Below are 12,194 nucleotides of genomic sequence, written 5' to 3'. Positions count from 1 at the left end.
TTTTATTTCTATGCTTTAACCCAGGATGAAGAAATAGAACTGTGGCTAAGAAATAGCCTGGAAATGTTTCAGATGTAGTGCACACTAAAAACAAAGGAAAAGGATGAGAAATACAGCAACTGCAAAGTCAAACATAGTTTTTATTATTTTTTAAAACTTTTTTGTACATATTTCTGGGATACAATGTGTTGTTTCAATACATGCATATACTCCACAATGTAACTGAGAAATTTAAAGTGGTTATTTTGCAATAACACTTTCTCCAATTGAAGAAACCTGTTTCTCTGTGATGATCCCTTAGCAGAGTCTGAGGGATCTTTAACTATGAGAGATGAAGAAATCACAGCCACTTCTGTATAGTTAAACAGGAGGAACTGGAGAGTAGAGCAATTTTAACATTGAAAAAATAAGAAAATTTTCAGAGAATGTAATTGATGGTATTATCTAATTTCTTTTCAATTTCAGTGCAAAGTATTACCTCGTTTACAGAAAGCCAGACCCCACCCAATCCCAAGAAAACACATTAAAACACAGCCCATGAGAATACTGAAAGAACAAAATTAATCAATATGGGAAATGCATTCACTGGTTCATCTACTGATAGGAAAATAGCAAATGATTTAATTCTCTCTGGGAGAATGTGAATAGATGCAATACCACATAGTTGTATCCCCTAAATCATTATTTTTATCTGCTGGAAGTGAGCTGTATTCGAATACCAATAAAGCGATGGCTTGCACACCCAGGTCCATCACAAAGCCCAGGAGAGCTCTGTATCCAGCCTTCACCTCCCAGTGAGGCCCCTCTAGAGAGAAGAATCAATCTCACTAAATATATTCTCCCTTCCTCCCTTTGAGGTTTCTTGTCAGGCTCTGTTTGAAGAAAAGACCATGGTCTACACCACTGTGAGTAAACGGGGTTCATTTGCCCTGAGAAGGTGTTTGCAGCTGCGAAATGGGAAAGGGCAGGGAATGAAATCACTGGCTCCAGGTATTGGTCGCAAATTGCCCTCACTGTGTTGTCCCCTTCTGGACCTACACCTGTGTTTAAAACTAGATCCTGAGCAGAAATATAGGGATCACTCAATGTCCCATGGTGTGGCCATGGATCCTCTGACCCTCTTGTCCCTTCATCCACATCCCCCTCAGCATTCTGTGGCAGCTCTTGGCTTTGTCATGACTGTGTCAGGGAAGAGCAGCAGATAACCTTCCACAGGGGATCTGATCTGGCTGAAGGGCTGCAGAGAATGTCAGGGACTGTGTGGCCCAGGTGCCTCTTCTTCAAATAAAAACACAGAAGTCAGAGCTGTTAAGTGGTTTGCCTGCCCTGAGACTGACTTTCCTTCCCCCTCTGCTCACTGCCGACCTCTGCACATTCTCAGGTGCATCGTCTGCCAAACAGGACCCCCTTCTCAGTTGTCCACGGTCCAGGTGGCATTCTCTCAGGGAAAACCCAGTGCCTGTTGAGGTAAAGATTCTCTTCTTTTTCTTCCTGATTTTGCAGAGGAACTTTGAGCATATCGCATGTTTCCTCATGGTTACTGGATTCAGAAGTTGCTCGCCATGATGGGTCTCAAATCCCTGATAACATTCCTTAAAGTGCTATTTCCTATGTGAGTTAACTCATTTGGTTTTCACAGACTATGCTATGAGACAGGGTTTATTACCCGCACCTTTCTGCAGGTGGGGAAACTGAGTCACGAAGAGGCACAGAGAAGTCAAAATCTAGTATCTGGCAAAGCCAGGATTTAAACCTACATAGGAGGGCTCTAGAATCCATGTTCATTTGTTTCTTTGTTTTTAAAATGATGCTACTTACTAAGATCAAGCTGAGTGACAGAATTTCTTGAGATGGGTAAGTAATTTCACAGTAAGCGCAAAGATTTAACAAATTTGTGTGTCCCCGGAATTCCATCTTTGATGGCGCCGGGGCTCGTTCTGAGACAATGATCAAGAGAAACTGTGCTAAATATCCTTAATATTCCCCCCTTTTTCTCCCAAAAGATGAACCCTTCTCGTGGGGATATTTGAAAGAGCACATGTGCCCTCTGCATGTTAGCTGTATTTTTTTCCTTCAATGTAGGAGTGAGGTTACATTTAACAGTTCTTGCCCTTAAATACTTTTTAATCTTAATTTATAAAATCAAACTATAAAATATTTCCATGAAGAAATTAAAGCAAAATATGTATTTTCTGTTGAATCTCAAAACAGTGAAAAAAAAAAAGCCAAGATAAATGTGAAAGTGTTTGTAAAGTGTTTGATTTTGTTGGATTTTTATTCCAATGATTTAAATCATTTTCTCAATGTTGCGGTCTCTTTCATGCTGTTAATTGCAGCTAACGTTTCTCAAACTCCTAATATGTGCTAGCGTAATGCTATGTCTTCTTTGCCTCAGCCCTTTCGGTATCTCCTGCCACCATTTTACAAAAGAGAATAAAGAGGCTTTGAATAAGTGACTCACGTTTATAATGTTCACTGTCCAGAATCAAGACTGAAATAATGGCCTGATCAACACTGTTAATCATGCTCGTTTCATTCTTTTTCAGGGATCATGTTTTTTCAGTCACAGCTAAATTTGTTATGATCTGCAGGAAAAGAAATTTTATCCATGAATTTTTTCCCTTATTCTGTTCACTGAAGATAGTTCCTTAATGTGTCACTGGAGGGGACAGAAAGTAATCTTCATTTCATGTTATCTGTCTGTTGTTTTCTGCCCAGCCTTTTTCTAAGAGAGTGGAAAAATCTCACGACTTGAACTGCGAAATCCAAAATGCAAAATCATGCCAGTAATTAAAAAGAAACCAAATGTTTTCACCTTATATTTTTCTACATGCTTTAGCTTCACAATTGAGCTGATTAACAATCTAAGTATGTAGATAGACACTATTACAGGCTTGACTCCTTATGGCCTTTGCTACAGAACTATTAAAAGTACAATTGACATCTGGTGTCATATGTAGTTTGAATATAGTTTTCATCTGATGAAGAAGCTTGTTTCATTAAGAATTCTATTTGTCCCTTTATTTATTCTGGCCATGTAGAAAAAGTTTATTCTAGGCATATTATTTTCTCTCCCCCCTCCTTTTTTTTTTCCTCAGGTATCCTTTATCCTCATCCTCAATAAATTAGATATAAAACTACACATTCAAATTGATTCAATTATTAATTTAGATTAGTCAAACAATTTGATTCATTCAGAAGCTAATGATTTGCATTTTCGACTTCTGAAGCATTCAAGTGCCTGGTCGCCGGACTTGGAGCAGTGGGAGTGCAAATGTCTAACTCACAGATTAGAGTTATGTGGGTCTAATATACAGAAAATATCCATATTTCTATAGGTCTCAGTTCAGTGGGATCTAATGCAATATTTTCTGTGTCCACAAAGTGCCAAATTCCATTTTGTCATTAGAGTATATTGTCCAGAAAATTGAACAATTTTCCATGCCTAATATCTGCTAATTGGAAATTTATATACATCCTTTAACCATACTCTGCTTTAATGAATCTAAAAGGAAATAAATTAATATGAAGTCAAAGTATATCTATCAGCTCAAATAAAACCAATTTAATTATACTTGAGTGACTTTGCATGATATTTTACTGACCAAATTTTGTTGTTATTTCCTGGGAGCTCTGGTGAAGCATCCAACCAAGAATTTGGGAGTTGGTTTAAGGTGGCCCGCTCCTTGTAAGGGAAACACCAAGTTTATGTTGCAGAGCCATGCAAGTTCACATTAAAGAGAGCAAATGTCTTTCTCATATGAAATTTTGTGGAATTCTGATCAAGCATGTGTTCTAGTAGGCACATTGTTTCACCACAAAAACATAAATAATAAATTTTAAAAGAAGGGAAATTCACAGAAGCAAACTTTGGCATCAGTCACTCAAGGAATGTCTGGAAAAGAGGCCTTTGTGAGCAGACGTGGAATACCCACTGACAAGCAGACAGATTCTAAAAGTCTTTTCTAAAAATATAAATTCCTAGACTAGGTGGCAGAAAAATTCCCTGTCACTCTGGATGCTGCATTTCAAAGCACTCATTTTATTTTCGCTTTCATTCTTTAGGTTTCTAACTTAAAATCCCCCAAAAAGACACTACAGATAAGAACATTAAAAGGTATTGAAATGTCCTACTTTTTTTCTTTTTTTTTTTTTTTTTTTTGGCAGCTGACCAGTGCAGTGAACTGAAAACTCTTAACCATCCTGTTATACGGCTGTGCTCTACCCAACTGAGGTAACCAGCCAGTCCCCTGAAAGGTACTTCTTTGTATGACAGAGTTCACTTTTTCTGACCTGTGCAGCTTCAGAAGTCTCCTTGCCTGTGTTCTCATTTACAACTTGGTGGATATCACAATGATTTTCAACTTGACTTAAGATCCCCCTGTACTTGCAGTCAGCCAATGATCTTGATTTTTTTCTCTATCAGGACATCAAAAGAAAACATGTCTTATATGAAGAAAACTGAAGTTGAGGTTTTCAATTTCTCTTTCTTGTTAAGGGTTAACTCTTTTTCATAATGCAGTTACTCATTTCTCCCATTTGAAGTCTAGGGAAATGTTCTCACATGGGAGATTCCTGTTAAAACTCGATGCATATTACTCTCAAAATAAGCAGAAAAAAATGTGCAATTTCAGGGATACTTTATATTGTTGATTTTCCTAAAATGAAAATGTCTGTTTCATTTTTCCACTGATATTGCATAAAGACTGTAAGAAAACAAAGGAGCAAACAACTTAAGCAAAAGGTACGTCTCTGCATAGTCTTACTCTGTAGAGATAATAGGTGTAATCACTTCCATGTTTAAGGTATAGAGTTTTCCTACAAACATGTAAGAAGGCACAGTACATATGTGTATAAGTATTTTTAAATTTTAAAATGTAATTCAAATTAAATCTGACATATATATTGACTACATGTCGATAATTTTTCATTTCACTCTACAAAGATCTGTACTATCTTTTTAATGACTGCATGGTGTTCTGTGCTATAAAAGTAGCCAGATGAATTCACTCTGCCCTCGACTGATAAACTTTTATGTCAATGCCAACTTTAAAAAACGTATGCATGAGGTTACAAAGAATGTGTACAATCTCTTGGTCACTATGTTTGGACACACTGGATTTTTTCTCTTCCTAGAACTCTCCAGGTGCTTCTCCTCAGGAACTTTGCCTTTGCTGTTTCTTTACTGTTGTAGACAAGGAACAAACTCCTGTTGGTTCTGGTCAGATTTGATTCACCTTTGTCATTTAGGTTCACTCACATGTCTCCTCTTGAGAAATACCTTTTCTGACCATGCATCTGAAGAGCCCCTCTCAAACTAAGTAACTTTCTATCATTTTACCCGGTTTATTTCCCTTTCAGTTCTTTTCACAATTAAGGATTATCTTCTTTACTTGTTTATTCATGGTGTTCAGAGGTGGTAATTAACCACACCCTCTCTCTGCTCCAAGTCCCGAAAAAATAAATTGAAGAATACACACAGGTATCAGATAGAAATAAAAAATATGTTTCACAAGTGATGCTTATTGAAAAACATTATTTTTATCTTCAACAAAATTTTTCTACAAATTAAAATCACAACCATTACCCACCCCCATGCACAAATGGGATAAAACATGTTCCCACATGCCTTATGCCAGGAGTGGTAGATAGATAGACACATGACCAAAAAAGAAAGTAGAGAAGTTCATCCTCATTATCTTTTTTCTGTTTTACAAATTATATAAATTATGGGACTGAGAGCGGTACGAATATTCCAAAGCAAGTCTACGCAGGACTAAAGAAGTTTTCTCCCCTAAGTGAAAAGCTGAGGAGTGGAGAAGAAGCAAAGCACCCCAACATCATTTGTTTTTTTCATTATCTGTCTCCCTTTGGAATTTTTCTACCTTATCCATGGCAGCAACTGCAGAGCAGAGAACCATGGCTGGAACTGACCTAGCACTAAAGGAGCATTTGTTAAAAAGTTGGCAAAATATAAATTTAAAGTATATAAAATGTTCATGCATCAAACTAGCGAATGCTACAACAGGCAATATTTAGTATTGATGACCACGTGGAAAAGATGCATGATTCTCACGTACTGGCGGTGGGGACTGACATGGGTCCAGTTTTCTAGAAGGAGGTATCAGTAGGTATAAAGTTCTGTGTCTTTAGCATCTTAGTTTTCCTAAATAAGTGAATATATTCTAAATAAATGATCATAAACATAAACAAATCTTAATTTTGTAAGACTATTTACCTAAATGCTACCAAAAATAAGAAAAACAGGAAGAAAACATTTCAACAGTTACATAATAGAATATAATAGAATATTGTGCTGCTTTTAAATTATACCTATAAAATGGATTTTTAATGCATGAAAAACATGCATTATATTCAGTGAAAATAGAAGCTTAAAAATACTCTAGATAATATAATCTCATTTCTGATATATAAATTTGAGAATATCAGTATTTACAAAAAAAAACCCCAAAATTTTAAAAAATATTTTGTTGGGTTTGAAACTTCAGCCCAATTTAGAAATAAGGACAGCTTTCAAAGTTTTTCTGGAAAGAATGGGAAGAGAATACAAAGGGACAGCACCAAGTCTCAGGGCTCTGCAGTGAGGCTGCCATCCCTTTCACAGCCCCTGGTCTCCCTCTGCTGGCTGGACAGACCCAGGCCCCACAACCCCCAGGAAGAGTTCACTAAAAAGAACTAACTACTGTGTCCAACTGGTCCCATCCCTGTGACCCACTCTGCATCCACTGGAACAGCACAAGGCTGCCAGCATGGGGACAGGTGACGAGGAAGACCATCAGGAGATCTGATGGCAACCTGAGTACCAATGCTAGGAAGACATTGGCAAAAGATTCTGTTTTGCTAAAATATAAGATAAGCTCTGAGATTTGTCACTATATTAAGTTATAAAGCGAAAAAGAGGATAGAGCCAACCAAAATAAAATTACAATTCAACTATCATTTTTAAATATAACCACCCTTAATGTAAATTGGTTTCCCCATTTTGAATGTCACATTTTGAAAGACCTCAGAAATTTCATTATCTTTAATTGTACTTAAAATATATACATCTGTTCATTGCATGTAGCAAAAGAATTCTTTTACTCACAGATAAATTTCAGTTCAGGTCCTCATGAAGAAGGAAATACAATTTTGAAAACAAAACTACAAATAGTAGAGATGGAAAAGAGAGCAAAAGGAGTTTCGGCAGAGTATTAGCAGCCACTGAACAGGAAGACCTTTCAAAATATGAAAAAAACTACAAAATTGAGAAGTCTTTTAGAAGGGATTTCTAATCTGAAATAAGTGGGTAGAAAGCATGTGAGAAGGTAAGAGGATTAGTGAGTGAGTATATAAAGAACAGAGGAGACCAATCACTTCATGCCTTGGACCGAAAGGCAAACAAGCCTAGGATATGAAACCACCTCCTAATGTGACATTTTTTCAGGGTCATCTGTCGTCAAACTACATCAGCAATCAAGACTCCCTCCCTGGAAGGGAAGCCGGAATGCTTGAGTTCTCCAAAACAACGCATGTATGCATGCGTGCATGTGTGTGTTCCAATATAGGATATATTATAATAGATCCTAGTATGTTAACTTAGAGTATATTTTATATAATAACATATATGCATTTCTAAAAGCACACATATAATAACATATATACATATTTAATGACATATTTCTTGTTCCACTGATTTCACAGGATTTTTTTTCCTCATTTTTATGAGCATATTGGATTAGATTGTGCAACATGTCTGAAGATAAATTCTAGAAAATTCACACAAAGTGATACATTCCTAAATGCACCCTCTGCAACACTGAGTAAATATTTACACCTTTTATTGCTCTGCAGATCGTACCTTCTTGTCGTGGATGAGGTCTTGTCTTTCTCTGCAACAGGTGCATGGGAGGCAATCAGACACGGATCACAGAAGTCTCCCTCCTGGGATTCCAGGTCGATCCAGCACTGGAGTTTTTCCTTTTTGAACTTTTCTCTCTCTTCTATATGATCACACTGCTAGGGAATGGGGTCATTCTGGGGCTTATCTGCCTGGACACCAGACTGCACACCCCCATGTACTTCTTCCTCTCACATCTGGCCATAGTTGACATGTCCTATGCTTCCAACAATGTCCCCAAGATGCTAACAAATCTTGTGAAGCAAAAAAGAACCATCTCCTTTGTTCCATGCATAACTCAGACATTCTTGTTTTTGGCTTTTGCTGCTACAGAGTCTCTGATCTTGGTCGTGATGTCCTATGACAGATATGTGGCCGTCTGCCACCCCCTACGTTACACTGTCATCATGAGCAGGAGAGGGTGTATTGTTCTGGCTGTCTCTTCCTGGGTGTTTAGCATTTTCTTGGCTCTGGTCCATTTAGTTCTGATCTTAAGGTTGCCCTTCTGTGGGCCTCATGAAATCAACCACTTCTTTTGTGAAATCCTGTCTGTGCTCAAGCTGGCCTGTGCTGACACCTGGCTCAACCAAGTGGTCATCTTTGCAGCCTGCATGATTATCTTAGTGGGCCCCCTATGCATGGTGCTGGTCTCCTACTCACGCATCCTGGTCACCATCCTGAGGATCCAGGCAGGGGAGGGCCGCAGGAAGGCCTTCTCCACCTGCTCCTCCCACCTCTGCGTGGTCGGGCTCTTCTTTGGCAGCGCCATTGTCATGTACATGGCCCCCACGTCCCACCATCCTGAGGAACAGCAGAAGATCCTGTCTCTGTTTTACAGCCTTATCAACCCTATGGTGAACCCCCTGATTTACAGCCTGAGGAATGCAGAGGTCAAGGGTGCCCTGAGGAGAGCACGGTGGAAGGCGATGCCCATGTGAGAGACCTCAGGTATAATGGGGGGAGTGGGCACTGCTCCCTGTGAAATAGAGAAGTTGGCATTTTTTTGAATTTATGTAGGATAAATCCTACCTTAAAATAGAATATTGTAGACATACACATACAAACTGAAGACATAAAACTTTTGAGAAAAAAGTAGATGGATGCCCTTATGATCCTGGATAGAAATAGATTATTAGGTAAGACACAAGAAGCACTAGACATACAATTTTAAAGTTTGGTAAATATTGTCTGTCTTCAAAATTACTCATTCTGCTCATCAAAGTAACCATTAAAAAATATAAAATGCAAGCAATAGATCAATGATACTATTCAAACTATATACATCCAGAAATGGAACTACAGACAGTAGTATGTATAAAAATTTACTTCAAATCAATAATAAAAAAATGATTGTATAAAATTAGTAAAAGCGTGAACAGACACTTCTACAAAAATTGCAAATGGTTGATAAACATAGCAAATGTTTATAGCCACCATTAGTTAACAAGGAATTGTAATTTGAAGCCACTATGAGATAGTATTTTATACCAACTAAAATGTCTAAACTTTTTAATGAATTACTCATGGTTGGAATTATTGGAAATCTAATTTCAGTAAGTGAGAAACAGTCAATACTAGCAAAGTGGGTACTCATAATCGCTAAGTCAGATTGAGTCAAAAAGAGCATATTACACATCCTCTACATCAACAGTTAGTGATTTTTTCCTTGTAAAGGGACAAGAGTCAATACTTAAGACTTTGAGGGCCATTTTGTACATTGTAACAACTCAATTCTGGCAAAAGGGGTCACAGACAATGTGTAAATAAATGACTGTAATGTGTTCCAATAAAATTTTATTTTCATAAAGAGGTGGCTGATGAATGAGGCCCAGCGGCTGTAGTTTAAGAACCTTGTCTGAGATCTAGCAGCTAGTCTAGTTTCAGCTAATTCCCAGTTAGAGACCTTCACTGGGTAGGGCCTCAGGGACCATGTGATTAGGGACCATGTATTTAAAGGACAGGACCCCAAGGTCACTCTAGAGCCACTCTACAGGAAGGCTTAATGGCCTGTAGACTATAAATATCCATGGTCGCTCCATTATATTAGGAACTCAGAGCAGGCACCTCATACTCTCCATCACTAATTTGAGCCTGAGACTTTGGACTAAAGCTCGCTACTAAAGATTTTGAATTTGAGCACAGCAATCTGATAAAAACAAGCACAGAGACATCTTGTACAGATTAATTTTTTATTAGCGAATTTATCTCACATTTATAGCTGTTTTCTTTTAAATTTTGCCACCATTTTGTCAAAAGCAATTTATATATTTATGTAGAAATAGTCCTAGTTTTAATTATATACTCTGAGAGCCATTCTCATCTCAGGCTGGATTACCAGGAACTGCAATTCTTGATACTCATCTGATAGCTGATAATCATTCTGTGTAAATGAGAGCATCCGAAGGCAAAACAGCCAGCATCTAAACCTCAGGACAAGTTGAGGTTCATACAATAGATAAATCTTTACCGTGTAAAGAAGAAAATCATGTAGACTGATAGGGGAATTCTAAAGCTGAGAATTAATCTGATATTCACTCTGATATTCAGATACCAAGATATCTTACTTTCAATTATCCTTTTAGTCTATCTGGATACTTCACCCTCCAAAAAATATAAACTGCTGTGTAATAGTATGTACTGCATGTCCTTGACCCTTTCTTGGTTCTCCTTAGCCAATTTTAAAGCCAACGCACCCATGTCTAGCTTTCATACAACTGCACACAGATTTATTCTCATCACCTGCTATCACTACCAGCAAAATATCTCACTGATAAATATCACTGCAATGTCTTATTTGAAGTACATATGTATGTATGAATTTTTATATCTGCTCACAAGAAAATTCAGACATTATGGCTACCATCTCTCTTGCACAAAACTTGTATTAAGAAATACATATAATGAAGTAATTTGGAAAGGAAAGAACACTTTCCGCTCGTAAATCTCAAGCTTATGAAATAATGAATCTCTGATCCCTAAAATCAACATAAAACAAAATAAATCAATTTTATGGTTTTGTGTTACCAGTGGAATTTTCAGATACAAACTGAAAAACTAGCTAATATATTGAAATTCTCAAGCAAGTTTCTAAAATATACTTCTACCTTTTGAGAAAAAAGTGAAAAAAATCATTTTTGTCACTGAATTGTAAGTATTGAAGGTTAGAACACTAATGGGGTTTCCTACAACCACTGAGGGAGGAAGGTACATGAGGCAGATTGGAGGCTGTTGGCAGGATCTTCAAGGCAGAACAAATCCTCCGAGCCTTGAAGACATATGAAGTTTGTCACAATAAATGTTAACAAAAACTTGTCGCAGAGATGGCTGCAAAAAAAACACTAGGACCACAACAACATGTAATGAGAAGTTATGAAATTTACATCACAAGCAGCTGCATAAAACTGTTCAGGTCCTTAGGTGTTCAAAACTTCTTCGGTGCTTTAGTGTGGCACGTAATATTTCATGAAGGAAAAATGAAGAATTGGTCAAGAAGATAGATGAATACAACTAAATAACAAAAGTTAATGTTTTATTTGGCACAGACAACCTTGTCTCACAAAAAAATCATGTAGAATAAAACAAAATGAAGCACTAATTTGGAATTCCACAGTCTCATAACAGCATGATGAGCTCTGTAGATATGTGTCTCAGTGAAATGGTGAAAATTACTTTAAACCAACCATTAATAGTCTCTGGAAATGGCATTCAGGGCATGCAGCAAATGAAAAAAAAAAACAAACACTAATTCAAGAAAATCTACGAAAATTCTGTAAGAACAGCAAGAGTCTGTGATACTTGAACCAAGACCCGCTTCCTCTCTCCCATCTCTCAGCTCATCAAGAGAAACTTCCATGACAGGCATTTGCAGTCAAGACCCCAGGGTTCCCTATCCCTAACTCCCAGTCAGAGGACTATCTCCCTGCAGAGTTAGGAAATCAAAACTTCTCATCCTGACTGAAACTTCACCATTTCTCATTCTGCCGTTCAGTTAAGCTGAGGCTAAGATCTAGGTGAGTGAGTCAGAGAGATGGGGATGAGTCAGAGAGATGGGGATCGTCAGAGAGATGGGGATCTAAACTTCACCATTTCTCATTCTGCCGTTCAGTTAAGCTGAGGCTAAGATCTAGGTGAGTGAGTCAGAGAGATGGGGATCCATATTTTGAGTAAAGGCACTTGCTTTTTATACTTGTGGTATATTTTTAACTTCTTCCTACCCCACCCCTACCTAAAGAGCCTTGACTCAGAGATTTTGCATGGGGGTGGAAGCAAGCCATCAGAGAGCTCCCAATCCCTC

At 37.7% G+C, this 12,194-nt stretch overlaps 1 protein-coding gene across 1 annotated transcript; it reads left to right on the top strand.

The window, feature by feature from the left end:
- Positions 1 to 7,905: 7,905 nt before the first annotated feature.
- LOC134379928 (olfactory receptor 2A14-like) lies at positions 7,906 to 8,838 on the top strand. The gene has a single exon (XM_063099308.1). The coding sequence runs from the start codon at positions 7,906 to 7,908 to the stop codon at positions 8,836 to 8,838; it is 933 nt and encodes a 310-aa protein (XP_062955378.1).
- The last annotated feature ends 3,356 nt before the right edge of the window (positions 8,839 to 12,194 follow it).

The sequence above is a fragment of the Cynocephalus volans genome, chromosome 6 (assembly GCF_027409185.1).
Source record: "Cynocephalus volans isolate mCynVol1 chromosome 6, mCynVol1.pri, whole genome shotgun sequence".
In the NCBI taxonomy this organism is placed as follows: Eukaryota; Metazoa; Chordata; class Mammalia; order Dermoptera; family Cynocephalidae; genus Cynocephalus; species Cynocephalus volans.
The sequence above is the reverse complement of the archived record's forward strand: the minus strand, read 5'-3'. Positions and strand labels throughout refer to the sequence as shown.

Coding starts and splice junctions, on each gene's coding strand:
- LOC134379928 (XM_063099308.1), top strand. CDS start 7,906: ATGGGAGGCAATCAGACACGGATCACAGAAGTCTCCCTCCTGGGATTC.